The sequence below is a fragment of a genome (genome assembly GCF_019968955.1).
Source record: "MAG: Porospora cf. gigantea A chromosome Unknown PgA_NODE_135_length_34861_cov_353.461, whole genome shotgun sequence".
NCBI lineage: Eukaryota > Apicomplexa > Conoidasida > Eugregarinorida > Porosporidae > Porospora > Porospora cf. gigantea A.
The window spans coordinates 19,046-34,861 of record NW_027151394.1 but is presented as its reverse complement, the minus strand read 5'-3'; the positions used below and the strand labels follow the sequence as shown (position 1 = coordinate 34,861).

General features: G+C 53.7%; 4 protein-coding genes across 7 annotated transcripts; 1 reads left to right on the top strand and 3 right to left on the bottom strand.

The window, feature by feature from the left end:
* Nucleotides 1-743: 743 nt before the first annotated feature.
* Nucleotides 744-1,187, bottom strand: KVP18_001620 (uncharacterized protein; the record flags this gene model as incomplete). The annotated part of the gene is made up of 1 exon (XM_067951819.1): nucleotides 744-1,187. One exon carries the CDS (start codon nucleotides 1,185-1,187, stop codon nucleotides 744-746), a length of 444 nt encoding a protein of 147 aa, XP_067812943.1.
* Nucleotides 1,188-1,950: 763 nt separating this feature from the next.
* On the bottom strand, nucleotides 1,951-2,607 carry KVP18_001617 (uncharacterized protein; the record flags this gene model as incomplete). Its single annotated transcript, XM_067951812.1, has 1 exon — nucleotides 1,951-2,607. The coding sequence occupies one exon, from the start codon at nucleotides 2,605-2,607 to the stop codon at nucleotides 1,951-1,953; it is 657 nt and encodes a 218-aa protein (XP_067812936.1).
* Nucleotides 2,608-2,981: 374 nt separating this feature from the next.
* On the bottom strand, nucleotides 2,982-4,968 carry KVP18_001624 (uncharacterized protein; the record flags this gene model as incomplete). 2 transcript variants are annotated; one of them, XM_067951824.1, is made up of 5 exons in its annotated part: nucleotides 2,982-3,098; nucleotides 3,127-4,395; nucleotides 4,422-4,629; nucleotides 4,656-4,793; nucleotides 4,820-4,968. In XM_067951824.1, the coding sequence occupies 5 exons, from the start codon at nucleotides 4,966-4,968 to the stop codon at nucleotides 2,982-2,984; spliced, it is 1,881 nt and encodes a 626-aa protein (XP_067812948.1). The 2 variants fall into 2 exon arrangements, with proteins under 2 accessions (XP_067812948.1, XP_067812949.1); XM_067951825.1 differs by lacking the exons at nucleotides 2,982-3,098; nucleotides 4,656-4,793; nucleotides 4,820-4,968 and having other exon boundaries at nucleotides 3,106-4,395; nucleotides 4,422-4,580.
* Nucleotides 4,969-5,132: 164 nt separating this feature from the next.
* KVP18_001618 (uncharacterized protein) lies at nucleotides 5,133-15,808 on the top strand (the record flags this gene model as incomplete). Of its 3 annotated transcripts, XM_067951815.1 has the most annotated exons (3): nucleotides 5,133-5,362; nucleotides 5,391-5,495; nucleotides 5,524-15,808. In XM_067951815.1, the coding sequence occupies 3 exons, from the start codon at nucleotides 5,133-5,135 to the stop codon at nucleotides 15,806-15,808; spliced, it is 10,620 nt and encodes a 3,539-aa protein (XP_067812939.1). The 3 variants fall into 3 exon arrangements, with proteins under 3 accessions (XP_067812939.1, XP_067812937.1, XP_067812938.1); XM_067951813.1 differs by lacking the exons at nucleotides 5,391-5,495; nucleotides 5,524-15,808 and having other exon boundaries at nucleotides 5,133-5,366; XM_067951814.1 differs by lacking the exons at nucleotides 5,133-5,362; nucleotides 5,391-5,495 and having other exon boundaries at nucleotides 5,525-15,808.
* Nucleotides 15,809-15,816: the final 8 nt, after the last annotated feature.

The following is a 15,816-nucleotide window of genomic DNA, read 5'->3' as shown; positions in this document are numbered from 1 at the left end:
GCGCAACATCATACGCGCGACGCCAGATCTTGACTTGATCTTCGCCATGTTTCTTGGCAGTTTCAGCCTTATCAAGACCCTGAAGAGCGCCATAATGGCGTTCGTTCAATCGCCAGTACTTATGAGTAGGAACAGACCACTGCTCAGAGTTGTTCAGAACAGACCAGCAAGTCTCAATGGCACGACGAAGCACTGAGGTGTAAGCAATGTCAAACTTATATCCCTTCTCTTTGAGCACCTTGCCAGCCTCAGCAGCCTCCATTACGCCGGTTGCAGATAGGGGCACATCAGTCCAACCGGTGAAACGGTTCTCGAGGTTCCACTGAGATTCTCCGTGACGAACGAGAACAAGCTTGTAGACCATACTGTAAGTTATGCTGCTTTGTTTTCCACAATACCGTGGTGGGGTGTACTCATACTTAATATTTTGATCAGAGTTGGGCGAGCGCTTCTTTTGAGGAGTTTGAACAAACTTTCGTGTGTGTTCAGTGTCCCAAATCATCTGGCTGTTATGAGAGGGAGTTCAAAATGCGGATTCGTTTTTTTTGGAAACCGGACTGGTCTGTAGAAAATGTCAAAACACCAGCGTTGTTCAATCTTGGCAGTGTAATCGGAGACGCTCTTGCAAGTATCAGCATTATTTAAAGCTATCAAGTCGAATAGAATTAATTCTTCAGCGAACTCAGCAGGTCGAACGCATTGTGCCCGCTGATGGTAGGATGTATAGCGTTCGTTGGCCTCCGCTAGGCGTCGATGTCTGCTGGAACGACCTCATCCAAGGAATCAGCTTCAGAAAGAGATCGGCCGAAAAGGGCGCCAAGCGAACCCAGCAGAGTCTGTAGCATAGCGACGTCGACTGCGGTGGGTTTGATCTTGAGATCGGTTAGAAGACCGAAGTCCTGTTCGAAGCGCGAGGCGTCGATGTCTGCTGGAACGACCTCATCCAAGGAATCAGCTTCAGAAAGAGATCGGCCGAAAAGGGCGCCAAGCGAACCCAGCAGAGTCTGTAGCATAGCGACGTCGACTGCGGTGGGTTTGATCTTGAGATCGGTTAGAAGACCGAAGTCCTGTTCGAAGCGCGAGGCGTCGTTTTCAAACATGACGCTCTGTCCTCGAAGGCTCGTGTCAGCCAAGCCACTAGGGCAGAAAATCGCCAAGTAGAGAATAGCAGTAGAGAAGGTTCGCATTGAAAAGACTGTGTGAATTACCTCCAAACAGCGTTGCCGTCATGAATTCCTGTGGGGCATCCCTCAGGTTCAACCAGCAGAGGAGCTCCTTTGGACCGACGATAGGCCATTCATAAGAGTCTTCGATCGGATATCCTTGATAAGAGTCTTCTGCGCGATGACGATTACCAGAAAGCGAATTGTAAGCACACATCTGAGTCCGGGGTCAGCCCTCATGTCCTGAGAGTCACAGGAACAACAGACTCATAAGCCAGACTTACTTTACAATCAAAGGCGTGTTACAAACCATTCGTGCCATTGGAAGGTTCCAACGTCGGCACCATTCCAGTTTGGCAATCCCAACCCCCCACAGACACGTGCCTCTACAATTCCGGTCAGGCCGTGGCTTCTCAACTGGGAGGGGACGATAACAGATGTCGTCTCATAGGGAGCCAGAGGCTGAGAATCCTCTTTACAGTCCTGAAGTGCACCTCCGGTTGGAAGTTAAAAGTGCGCCTTGGTGCAGTGGAAAATAGACCTGCAGTAAACAACTGGTCGATTGTCTGATAGATACGGCGACATGACGGATGCCGCGCTCCAAGTCGCAACTCGTTCTGACCTCTGAGGTTTGTTTCTGTGATCCAATCTTCACGGACACTATGTGGCCGTATCCCCCACCTCACGCGTTGAGGACCTCGTCCACAAGACCATCAGCCGAGGTGGACTCGCCGGACTCAAGGCGGCTAGATACGGCCGTCTCTACGCTGTGCACGTCGCACACAACTCACTGGCACGCGAGGCAGCAGCTCCCACACGCTTGACACGTCTTCTGTGGACCTCGGCGTTGCTTTGGGGGCGGCTCCGCGACTATGGTCGGGGCTACATAGTTGGGTCGGTACTCCATAACGACCTCTGCCCAACTGCGCCGCCTGGGGCTGTCAGGCTTAGAGGATTTTGGTTCGGCCTGTGGGATGGTCACAGGCGTGGAGGCTTTTGGTTCGGCCTGTGGGATGGTCACGGGCTTAGAGGCTTTGGGTTCGGCCTGTGGGATGGTCACGGGCGTGGAGGCTGTCGACACAGTAGTGGAGCTCCGAAAACCAGATGTCGCTCGCTTGTGGGTCTGATGTTGTTCACAAGGCATCCATGTGCCTTTCTGAGTCTCTGGCACGCAGATACGGCCTGCCAGACTTACACAGTCATGTTCAGACTTCAACCCGTGCTTAGGGGGTCCCGACCCAGAATTGACCCGCCTGCCGACAAGCTTAGGGTCTTCAAGGGCAACATTAACGCTGATGAAGCGTACACCGGAAGCTGTCGTATCCTCATGCATTGCGCGCCAAGACGAATACCAGACAGCGAATTGTTCTCGGGTAAAACGCCCCGTAGATTGGGCTCCTTTGCTCTTGTCACTCACAGAGGCAAACTGGGAAGGTGCGAACATTTTTGAATAATCCGATGGCAAAGTTACACCCCTGATTTTAAAGAAATAACGGTGAAGACTACGTTATAATCCGTTCGAGGAAATCCGAGGAGACAACGGTGAAGATTCGTGAAGATGCGTTCTTGATCCGCAGGTCGCTCAAGTCGATGCTGAGAAGGACTCGTCCTGAATCCTCCTCTGCGGCACACCCAAAGGTCCTTTGCGAATGACTTATTCTTTAGTGGCTATGCTTCAACACAAGGGATTTTCAGCCTCTTTTTGCATGACTTGCTCCAGAAGCTCAGTCGTCGGTCCTGGAATGCTGTGTCGATTCATCAACTCGTTATGAGACATTGTTCCTCGAGCTCATTCTAAAAACTGGGCGAATTACCCCATCAAGCGTGGTCCACGCGCTCTACGCTCACAACATTCTGCTCGCCAGTTTCTTTTGGGGGACACTTCCACACAGAATTGTACGTCTGTAGCGGCGGATCGAAAACGATGCCATAATCCTAAGTATCACCTCCGACTGGCTCTCACCGACAGCAGCTTCGCCGGCATCCCGTAGCCTTTCAGAGGATTCAAATAGGTCTCTCTGAAGTCTTCTATCTTCTGCAGTATGTAGTTGTAGGCATAGACGACTGCTCTGCATTCGGTGCCCATGCTCATTTCGGGATGCTGTTGCTCCGGAAAGCCTTCCGCCCTCCAAACCTTCTTGTAGTGCATAATAACTGGCGTCATGAATGGGTTTGATTCCGTACAATGCATGACAGCGTCGTTGTAAAACTGGAAGAGGCGTTGAGTCCAGCCAGCGAGACTTCGGACTGCAGCCTGTGGCGACTCGAAGCAGGCATCGAATAGCTCGTCGGATTTATCCAGCCTGGCCTTCCCGAAGGAACTCACTGACCGCCGCTCCCCCTGGAAGTCCTCGTATTCGAACTCCACTGGCATGGCGACTCCGATTAGATTATGTTCCATACGTTCCACGTATTGACCTCCGTGATAGAGCCAGACCTCCCTCTGCATTCGAGTGCTTAGCCCTTCGATGACGTCCGGCGACATGTGGCGATGACAGCCACAGACGTCGCCCACACGCTCCCGTCCACCAAGTTTTCGAAGCTGCGACTTCTCCAACACCACAGCACCCGCACAGTCTATTAGCGTCCATGCGTGCGGTGAGGTCGCTACGACGTCAACGTGGGACATACGGTGCTTCTCAAACTTTTTGATGAGTTCAGTCTCAACTGCCTTTCGGCCCTCGCTCATTTTTACGAAGGGGAAATTCTCAGACACCACGAGGCAGTGACCACGCACCAGACCACGTGCAAGATTGGCCACCACCTCGACGTCCACTACTCCGTCCTTCATCACTGCCAATGTCTTGGTCATTACGAACCGGTTGAGCTCGTGGAAGTCGCAGTGCCGCACGTTCATCGTCATCAGCTTCGCAGCAAAACCTAGAAAGCTGTGAAACAGGAGGAACAGGTTGCGAACACGAATGACGGCTTCCGCTTTGTACAGTCTGATGGCCTTTTGGAGCCGAGATTCCAACCGGGAACGGTACTCAGACGGTCCAGATGGGTGCTTTTTCGTCAGTCTATCCAACTCAGCCGCCACAGGCAAGATCCACTTTTCAACAGTGGTGTACAAGGATACCCCGTGGGGTGGAAGGTAGCTAGGTAAGGATTTCTTCCCAGTGAACTTCAGCAAGAAGCCGTATTGCAGTTGGTTTAGGTGGGTATGAAGAGCCTCTTGATGCGAGACCCCCTGAACTCGACCAAGAAAGTACAGGTACAGAAAGTCAGCCGCCTGTGAAGGGATCGCTCAAGACTCACCTCGCTGTACCTTCCCCTTCCGTCCGGCTTCCGCCGGCACACCGAATACACTGGCGGGCCTAACCCGACCGAATTCACTGCCAAAGCCCGCACTTTCTCCTTGACAATGTTCGTGAACTGCGGGTGTGGCTTGTGTCCGTGGGACAGGTCAATCTTCATGAGGCAGGACGTGTCGGCAGTGAGGTTGCGTTTGGTAGCCACGAGGCGGCTGTGGCTTAGGAACCCTGGGCTCACGTTGGGTTACGACTGTCAGCGCTGGGATTCTTTACCACGACGAAGTCGTCAGTGTTCTTTAAACAGACCTGGAACACTTTTCCATTAGCGCCCTCGCCAACAAGCGCGTTGACTGTGATCCAAGGCTCTTCACGGACACTATGTGGCCGTATCCCCCACCTCACGCGTTGAGGACCTCGTCGACAAGACCATCAGCCGAGGTGGACTCGCCGGACTCAAGGCGGCTAGATACGGCCGTCTCTACGCTGTGCACGTCGCACAGAAGAGGCAGGAGACATTTTAGACCTCTGGTCTCGGCTAACGTAATGCGCATTGAGAAAGGATAACTTTAGTCAGACAGCCACGTGGGCGAAAGAGATGTAAATGGAGGCTGCTGAGCACAGGTTCACTGCACACATGGGGAGGTATCACAAGCAATTTGCGTGGGGGGTGGATTAGCATTGGCATATAGTCATTTTTCTGAAGACTGAGACCAGAATGAGTCATGATATCAACGCCGACGAAGAGCAGCAGCGTCTGAGGCCCACATTCGTCGAGGAGCCGGTGCATAGCAAGTCCCCCAAGTTCGAGCACGGCAATGGCGTCTGGGGAGACCCTGAGTGCGGACCTGTGGGAAGGCTGGACGCTGGTCACTTGGAGGTGCTGCAGGTGTCGATGAATCTCCGACGAGAGCATCAAGTGCAGTTTTCGTCTTTGACGATGGATGCGTGAGGCATGAGTGGTTAATGCACACAGATTGGTCAATGCCATGGAGTCTCCCGGCGAGGGACCTGAACTTGAATCACCTCAACTGGAGATATTCACCACGTTCCAGTATGGAACTCTCGGAAACGAGCTGAGGTGAGCTATGCCGCTCTGGCGTATCCAGAATGTTGATAGAGGATGAGCCGAGCCTTGCGGTGCAGGCGCAAATGAAACGCGCCGTTAGCAACTACATTTTGGAAGCCCTGTTACTGGAAGGTGCTATCCCGCTTAGCCTGTCCAGCAGCCTCGCAGAGCTGAAGCGAGATCAAGTGAAGTTCTCGGATTCCAGACGCGAACCGAAACTTGAGGAAGAGTCCGTTAGGTCGCTCTTCCGCGATCTGCTGACGGACATAGAATTCACTGAGCCCCGCAGCTCTCGCATCCTTCACGGGTTGAAGCCGACCATCAAATACCAGGATCCAGTTGAGATTGGGCAGCCTCAGCAGTTTCGGCACCTCTACATGTCCTACGGCCCTGACTGGTCGAAGACTATGAAAGAGCAGGGAGGACAGCTTTTCCGCACTGATGTGTTATTGTCAGCTGAGCGCGTGCCCATCATCGTTATTAAGGTCTTCGCCAACACGCCAACAGGCAAACAATTCCTGGGAGCGGCCGCATTGGATACTCATGAACTGCTGGACGTGAGCAAGCCTTTCAACCGTGTCTGGATTCCCATTAAGACTCCTTTCGTCTACACTATATCTCATGAGAACGAGGACTATGAGCGCGTCCCTGTCCGAGAGTTCTCATCTCTTTGGCAAGTGGTATCAGCCTTCCGAGGGACGGGAGTCACCGAGCTGACCGTGACTGAGGCCGTTCGCGAATCTTTGGCCACCCAAGGGGCTGCAGTTCAGCTACAGGACGCACGTTTCATTAGCGTTAAGCCTGGCTCTGTTTTCTCAGGGGAGGTGCTTTTCGAGACGTTCTTCGCAACCCAGCGCATCAATCGTGGGCTGCTAGGCGCTACCACCAGCACTCTGGAAGATAGTCGCAAGCTGGAGCTTAACAACCGGCGACAGGTGCACGACATGCACGGTTTGGGCTTGAGGAATCCCGTGTACAATCCGAATCTTTCCAGCTTTTTGGAGATGCACATTCGTAACTCGGATGCTGAGGAGACGCATCTTGATGCCAATCCGATGGAGCTCTGGCAGTTTGAAGAATGGTCGTACGAGAACCAACAGAGGATGGAAGCTTACACTCGGTACTTGTCCAAGCAGCATTTACCGCAATGGAGGCGCTTCTTCACCGGAAGCACCTTCGAGAGAGGAGCCGAACAGTGGAAGGAAATCCAGCGGTCTTTGGACTGCCAACTTCTGGACCCCGAAGTCAACGGTAACTGGAGCAACACCGTGAATGAACAGTACGGCGACCAGTTGCCAAGGTTTCTTCTGGAGGTTTGGGCCGATGACGAGTTCCACGGGGAGTACCTTCTACCCAGGGTTATGGATATCAAGCAGCAGCTGCAGACGGTTAAGTTGTTCAAGCTGGAGTCCTCCTCTAGGGCTGCTTTGACTCGGTTCGATAAGCTAAAGTCTGTGGGGGATCGGCGTCTTCAAGGCTGGATCTACGTGCATGCAACCTGGCGCCTTCTGAACCCACGTACAGGTCGGCTGAACCTGCAGCTGCGCGAAGTACGCGATACCGACGTCAGCAATGGACGTCCTCCGCAGGTGCATGTCTGGATGCACGATGAGCGGAACGGGACCTGGTCTCGAGTAATGCTCTTCACCCCCTTCGAGTTTGGAGTTAATTTCCTGAAAGCGAAGCAGGCAAAGCGGTCGATGAGCGAGCACTGGGTTTGGGACTCAACGATCATGGGTCAGACAGAACCTGATTGGCGCAACTTTTATTCGTGGGACGAGCCAGGACAGATGCTCACTGAGGAACGTGAGGTGCATGTGCCACTTGCAGCCCACTACGCCGTCAAGCACGAACTGCCGCTGGGCAAGACCCACCAAGAGGTCAGTGGCAACGTGAACGCCGACATATGGAGACTGTTAAAAGGAGGTGTGCCCTCGGTGCTTCGGCAGTACCTATGGACGGAGATTTCAGGTGCTGTCATCTACCGAAAGAAGGTTAATGAGGCCTTCGAGGAAACGACTACGGTTGATGAGCGGCTAGGCTGCACCTCCGCCTACCAATTCCTCTGTCGACAGTGCGAGGTCTTCAACATGGACGTTTTTGACATGATCAAACGCGATCTTGACGATCTTCAGACCTTTACCGGCATGGATCACACCCATTACAGAGATGTGCAGGAGGTCGTTCAGGCATTGGTTTGCTTCGGAGCCATCAACTCTCTTCCTCAAATGCAGGGCAAGGACAACAAACCTGTAGCCTCGCGAGTAGTTACTAATCTATTCGTTGGCCACAAGACAGGCGCAATGGTTGGGCAGCCGATTGCGTACAGTGCCGCTCTGACACGCTTGGCTTTCTACTTGATGGCTGACTTCCAGGGTGACCGCCTTAGCAACGAGAACGTATTTTACCTCATGTTTGCTGTCTGCTGTTCGACTGGCTGCAAGAAGTCAGGGGTGCCGCATGCTCCTTTTCTGAAGTACTTCGCGCTCAAGACAAGTAAGCTCTCCGAAGAGGAAAAGCAACGGATGAAAGAAAGCGGGGTCCTCGCTACAAAAGCTTCCTTCTCGGATGATATTCCTTACGTTCTTAGGGACGCGTTACTGGTGCGATCTGCCCTGGAGTGCTTCTACCCTGAGCAGGCGGAGACGCTGCAGCTCACAGGAGTGCACCCGGAGGAGTTACTGTACGGTCCGTTACAGAGCCTTTTCGCAGGTTACCTACCATCTCAGTCGCTGTATCGTCTGTGGGACATGCTGTTTAACTCCGTTTACCCCATCCGAGCTGTCGTGGAGGCTGACCTCAGCTTCTGCGATGTGGAGAGTTTTAAGCCGTCGTCTGCGGCGCGAGGGATGTGTCAGACTCCTATGAAGGATATACAGCAAGGTCTAGCGTCCGGTACTAGCACCACCGACACCAGCCTGCGATCCGCCCAGACGTGCTTCTTCGACGAGTCTTCAAGTCGTCGAGTGGTCGTATGTTTGGCATTTGGAGTACTGCTAAGGACTCTGAAATCCTTGCCGGAGACAACCACGGCTCGTGAGCTTAGGGATGCTTTCACGCTGCATCTGCAGCTCCTCCGGGATCCCTCGGAGCTCGTACGCGTCATCGATTGCGCCGACTTTGTCCTCTTCACATCCAATTACCGCATCAACCACCTACTGTCGCTGTACACGACATATCTACAGAGCAAGCGGGGCCAGCTCCGTGTGCAGAAAGAACAAAATTCCCTTCTCCACAAGCTGGTTCAAAATTCCCGAGACCAGCATGGCCTCCTCGTCTCGTCTCACGTGGCAGCTCAATTCAACCGATCAGCAATTTACATGGAGGACAAGTACAAAGGCTTGAATCTGAAACCTGGACTCCACACAAGTGACTTGGCTGAGCACGTCATGCCGCTTCTGAAGTACCATACGCTATTTGCCCCTCCGCACGAGCGTTGGCTACCTGAGGACGGGCTGGGCCGCGTCGTGTTCAAGGTGGATATGGTGGAACTGATGGCAGGCCCCCTCCATAAGCACCTAGTCATTGAAGTGGTACTGGGCAAGGACAAGCAACAGATTAAGTGCTGCCGGCTCAATGACAGTAGTGTGTACACCTTCGAAGGAGATGGCGCATTCTGGTTCCTGCTGCACACGGAACCTCCGTATCTTTTCAAGTTCCGTATCTTGGATGAATCCGGAAGAATGAAATTGGTCGACTCAAAGAAGGGACTGCAATTACCCAACTTGAAAACACACGGTGAGACGTGGAAGGCTGTGAAGCCTTGCCATTTCGAGTCGACGATCGGAGATGTGAGACTGTGGTTCTCCTACTTCATGATGAAGGGACCTGATGCCACTCATCTGGCTGCTCAGATTAACGACAGCTCTATGGTGCTCGGTGGTGGATGCTGGGGCGACATCACAGGGTTCTACCCAATGTACGCCAACGTCGACCACCGTTCCCATGCCCGTAATTATGAGGACTTCTTGTCTCTCAACCAGCCGCTCGATTCCAATATTCGAGGGGCTGCCATCAAGCAGACTGAACGGCCAGCCGCTTACGGGCTTCGGTATGGGGAATTCACCGAGCTGCTCTTCCACTCAATCCCCTCCCTACTTCCGAAGTCCCGCGAGATATTTGAAATGTTCTGCGGAGGGACCGATGGCACGATCGCAGTGAGGGACTTGGTGGGCTCGCTGGTTTTCATCTCGAACGGCTCAGTGCAGGAGAAGGCTGCGTTGTTATTTGACGTCTTCGGCCACCACGAGGAGGAGATTCATAAAGTGGCTCAAGGCGCCAAGAACCACAACCTGTATTATGATGTCAGTCCATGGCAAGTCAGCGACAACACCCTCGCCCTAGCTGAGGTTGAAACCGTTACTGCGCCCCGTGGAGCTCTCATGTGCATCCGGAATTCCACCTGGACGGAGACTAACCGTATCAGCGTAGCCGAATGCGCTGGGATTGTTCACGCCATCTGCAACAGGTCTCTGCAGCACGTTGACATGTTCTCTGCATACCAGATGGCCTGTTCAACGTTTGATCCTGAAGGCTTGGTCCCTGGACTTAGCGCGGCTTACCTGGTGTGCCAGGAAGGCCTGGATTCGGAGGACGTAAAGGTCATTCAAGGTGACACTTCACGCCGAAGTACTCGACGACGCAACCGGGAAATCGTGCAGAACCTGTCAATCGACGTCACATCCGAACTCCTCCGTTGGATGCATCGCGAGTGCGGCGAATATGGTACCTTCGGGTTGAACTTTACGCACGTGGAGTCGCTTGGAGATCTTGGAATTCACGACGTGTTTAGCGGCTATCGCAAAACTCTCAAGGTCTGTGTGAATGATGGTAACTACGACACCCCTACCATCATCAACCTCGAAATTGGCGTGGACAGCCGAGTTGTAAGCGGCACCGGCGGTAACTTCCGTCGTGTGGCTTCTGGTTCCCAGCCCGGCTTCGAGAAGCAAAGCGGTCGCTTCGGCACACGAAATCCGGCTGTACAGCTGGGTCACCCGTTGGCTGACGCCAGCCACCTCTTCGAGGTCCATCGAGTAACTCTTGATAAGCAGCTGTTTATGACACGATTCCTTGCCTCGGATTTCCTGGGTGAACCCCTGCGCCGTTTCAACTCTGTCCACCGATTTGTACAGAAGAAGAATCTCCTGGACGTGGATTCCCATGTTGCGTTGACCGTCGATGATGACCTGTTCCTAAGAGCTAAGCCGATTGATTGGTCTGCTAAGCAACCTGAGAGCAAATGCTGCCGGAAGTCCGCTTCGATGTCGGGTTCGGACGATGGCTCTCAGGGGAATGATGCGTCACCTGATGCGTCGCCTGATGCGTCGCCTGATGCGTCACCTGATGCGATGTCACCTCAGGATACCACTCGCACGACCACCCCCCAGCTGATGGCGGCGCCGGATGATTTGACGGATGTCAAGAAGGTTTCTTTCGTCATCCAGAAGGTGAAGGACCTATTCGACCCAAGTATGTGCTCACGCATAGATCCCTACGTTCGCATCACTGTCGGAAAGAAAACGCATTCCACGCGGACTCGGAGGTATGGCGAAGGCTTCGCCGACTACCAGGACCAGGCGCTGGAATTCAACTACAGACACAACAAAACGGCACCGGCTCTGATCGAAATCGTCGAGGACGACGGTGAACAACAGACCGTGATCGGACAAAGAACCTTCGACATCGAGGAGGTCCTGAACGGGAAGGAGATGAGGGTGAAGTCGCAGGACTATTCTTTGAGCGGCACTTCTAACGAGGCCTCTCGGGTAACTATGAAGGTGCACTTTAGCTGCAGAAAGGGCACCACTCCTCCTACTCCTCATAGTCCTGTGAGTCCGAAACGAAAGTCGCTGAATCGGTGCTCAATCAGAGTCCGATCCGTCAAGTCCGTTACGGACGAAGATCAGAAATTGAGGAAAGCCCGCATAGTTATCACCCATGGTGACGCTAAGGCGCAGACATCGATTCTGGAAGACTCGGATTCGCTAGACTTCCTAGGCCAGGAGCTCTCGTTCACCGTACACTCCGATGCTCGAGGTCACGTGCGAGTTGAACTTTATGAGGACGATGATGTGGTGGCTACAGGCGACTTCGATTTGTCAGAGAAACAATTCGCTACGACTTCCGCGGTCCATCTTGATCTGTGGATGAGACGACCTAACCGCCCCGCAGGTAAGGTAGACCTCGAGGTGAAGAATACATTCGTACAGCTAGCGAAGTTGGGCGTGGTCAAGCCAGAACTGGTGACGGACTTCCGCGTGCACGTCCTCAGTGGACACAACCTCACACTTGACCACGGTAAGAAAGAGCGGATCGATCCGTATGTTGTGGTTAAGTACGGGAAGGAGGAGCATAAAACGGAAGCTTTGAATGACGCTGGCAGTGATCCCGTTTGGGATGAAACCCTCCGGTTTGACCATCGTGGGAACGTGGAAGCTCTGGAGCTGGAGGTATACGACAAGGACCGCTTAAGCAAGGACGACTTCCTAGGGTCGGTGGTGCTGCCATTGAGCTCGCTTTACGAACGAGGGTGGAACTCCGAGGACCAGTATGTAGTGGTGGACGCCGCAGGGAATACTGCTGGCCGCCTTCGACTCGGATTCGACTTCTCGAGCTCGGAAACACTGTCACCTGCGGGAAGAGAGCTGCCTTCATATCTGCGGATCCGAGTCGATGAGTGGTCTCTTAAGGGAGGAAAGTCCTCACTAGTGCCGTATATCGTATACGACTCCGATGAGATACCGATTAAGTTCTTGGACGTTAAGATGATCCCCTTCAAAGGTAGAGACTCGCTCCTCCTTGAACTACGCGACGGACATAAGTCAGTCGCCACAGCCCCTATCTCAATGACCAAGCACTTAGAGGAGTGGTTGGCCCAGAAGTCACCTGTGCAGACCACTGGGGACCTCCACAACGATGAGGGCAAGGACGTTGGCAGCATCAAATACGAGCTCACGTTCCAGGATCGACCATCAGACCCTCCCAATTCCCTATTCGTGGAGGTCGTGTCCACACGGAACTCTACAGGGATCCAGTACCCCTACTACATGGCTGAGGTGTTGCTCTTCGGCTCCGCGGACTTCAAAACACCGTCTAAAAAACTATCGACGTCCCTAAAGCTGACAGACGACCCACTTGTCGTTCCTTACCACGAGAGCTTCGTGGTGGAGTACGCCAATGAGCAGTTCCTGAAGGTGAAGTTCTACGGCGTCGACAACGACCGAAAGAGCCGCCACCACCTCTGGGATACGAACTACGACCTCTGGATGTGTCTGAAGGATGGCGACGGCTGCTATGACGTGCCGATCCCTTGCGGTTCGCCGGGCAAGGAGGGTTGCGTGGCCGTAAACCGATTCTTTTTCTGCCCTCGCAATTTGAAGTCCCTTCCTGAGAGTACTTACTACCGTGTGATCGTCAACAAGGTCATCGACCAGACTCCCCCGAAAGATGGTGGGCCTGAACGTTTCGGTGTCAGCGTTCACACGATGTACTCGGACCAGAAGCACGAAATGGTGCGGAACAAGGGAGGCAAAACACCGATGAACCACAGTTACACCTTCAAGTACATGAAGGAGCCCAGTGTTTGGCTGTCGTTGCTGGCCCCTGAACATTACGACCCCGGCGCCAACGAGTTCTTATCTCGCGCTTCAATCGACATCTGGGATATGGTTCGCAAGGGACAGAAACAATTCTCAGGCGACTTGCCGCTGCACGATTCCCACGGGGCGCCCCGTGGGAAGATCAACGTCGACTTCGAGTTTGTCCATGTACCCCTGCTTATGCCTGAGTACTTGAAGGTGAACGTTGGACACGGCCGAAGCCTCTACGATGATGAGGCTAAAGGACCTCGTGATCCCTGGGTGAACGTCTTTCTGTGTCCGGGCAAGCTTAAAGAGACGTGTTCAGTGAAAAACACGGGTCGGTCTCTTTGCAAGTGGTCCGAGAGCTTCGTCTTCCACTACGACGGCGAGCCGACGGTTGAGTTGAATGTCATGGACTCCGCTCATCAGGGCACCGACTACCTCGGCAAGGCTGTGGTCAGTCTTTGGGACGTACTGGAAGGTCGAGCGCCGCACGATCATGTGGTCCTCTTCAAGGACGGCAAAACCGCGGGCAAACTATCTGCCACGTTCGACTTTTACCACAAACCTGAGCATACGACTCCTACAGCTGTCCAGGTGGTGGTTAAGAACGCTGCTGACCTAGCTGTAGGCCAATCAGGTTCGCCGTTCGTCACGGCCGGCTGTGGGGTGAATTTGCACAACTACCGCCGAACCAACTGTGCTAAGGGCGGTGGTAAGTTTGCTCGCTTCAACAAGGAGTTACTCATGTGTCCCTGGGATCAGAGCTCGGAGTACTTGTGGATTAGCGTATATGACCAGCAGAAGGGTAACTCCAGCCGTGAGGCAAAGCTGGTTGGGTCTGCCAAGCTTCACGTCTGGGACCTACTTCGGGACCCCAACCTTCCGTGGGTGGGAAAGGTCAGACTCAGCCAAAATAACCATCAAGCGGGCTACCTCAATGTGGCAATACAGCTTGTGGCCCCAGTAAACCTGCAAGTTCCTTTCCGAAGCGGGTTCGCAACCAGTGGCGCTGAAGCCCAGAGCGGTCATAGCTTCGCTGTGAGTCTCGATGACACTGCAGCGGTGTACAAGGAAAAAGTGGCGCTGGCATGCGCTGATGTAGGCCGAAATCGGCACAACGATCCCAACGCCAGTTTCTACAAGTACTGTGGGGACCTGCCTCGCACTCACGAGGTGGTCTTCCTCACTGAGACTGGAAACGAAATCGTGCTGGATGACTACACTCGCCTAGGAGACTACAAGGAAATCGCCACGCTGCACGGAACCGGCGTTGCCATCCCCCTTCAATTGCGTAGGCGGTGCACGACACCTCGAACCCATGGACGCGCTGACAGCTCTCTCGCCCTTATGCCTCGACAGGCTACGACATACCCCGGCCCAGCGTGCAAAGCGAGGAAGCGGGAACAGATGGCTTACTTGTACTCGCCTCCCAGCCGTCTCGCGCTCGACAACAGCTACGTCGAGCGGGTTGGAAGTATGGAGTTCCTGATGCATCCGAATAGTCGAGCTCCACTGCGTAACCTGGGATGGTGCAAACTACCAATGAGCAAGATGCCAAAGGCTGGTGAGACGCACTACATGAATAGAATTCGCATGCGCAAGAATTACTGGATACCGGCCACGGTACTCCGGGGTACCTACTCGGGGTACGAGATGCAGGCCTTATGCCACAACGAGACTATTATTGGATTTGATGACCCTGAAAGGGTGAGAAGTCTGACTGCTCCGTTTGACAACGTTCTGCTGAACTTCCGATGCAGTAGGGAACCAGGACCCTATAATCCGTGCGCTCCCTGTCGTGGGTCTCCTTACCGAGCGGCAGATCCTCTGAGGGTCTGTCCGCAAGAGGGACTTGTTATCCCAGACCGCCGCAAGAAGCGTCGCGCTTACGAAAAGTCCTCAGATGGCAGCATCTCCTCTCTCTCCTCGCTCACGGGTTACTCCGATTTCATCAAACTACGGGAGGAGCATAGAAATGCTAGGACACCTCATGACCATGACAATGACCATCACGGCCATCACGGAAAAGCACATGGAGAACCTGGATATCGTCACGCCCTGGAGTCCTCTTCCTCCTGCTCTCGTTGTGAAGCTTGCGGCCAACTGAAGCTCCGCCAACGGAAACTGAAGCATCTAGGGCTGGCTTCAGATGCTAGCCTTTCTGACACCTCTCTGGAATACTTTTTGGATCGCCGACACGCAAAGGAGCGTCGGAACCAGCAACGAATCAAACGCCAGGAGCACAAGGCCAACAAGCGCCTTGAGCAGGACGAGTACGAACGAACTATGCACAAGATGAATGTTGACTCCACTGCTGTCTCGGCCGTCAGTGAAACGTCCCTCTCAGTTGTGGCTGGCATTAGAGGCGTGCAGTCTCTAGGGACATTCGAATCCTACCCCAATCAGATCCCTCCGTATCTGCACTCGAACAGCTCGACATCGCTGCTGCCTTCCCCAGCGAGGCCTATGATGTCTCCAGCGTTCAACCACTCCTCAAGCACCTTGGAAGCGAGTACCTCCAACACCTCCAAGGCTGCTGCCAACATCCTCACTAAGATGAACAGTGGCTCTAAGACATCGAAGACATCGAAGACATCCAAGACATCCAAGAAACCCAAGACATCCAAGACATCCAAGTCATCCAAGTCCAAACGCTCTTCTACATCCAAGTCCAAAACTTCCTCGACGTCGGAGACTTCCACCCCAAAGTCCTCCAAGCCCGTTGAGGTCGAGCTGTAGTAAGAGTT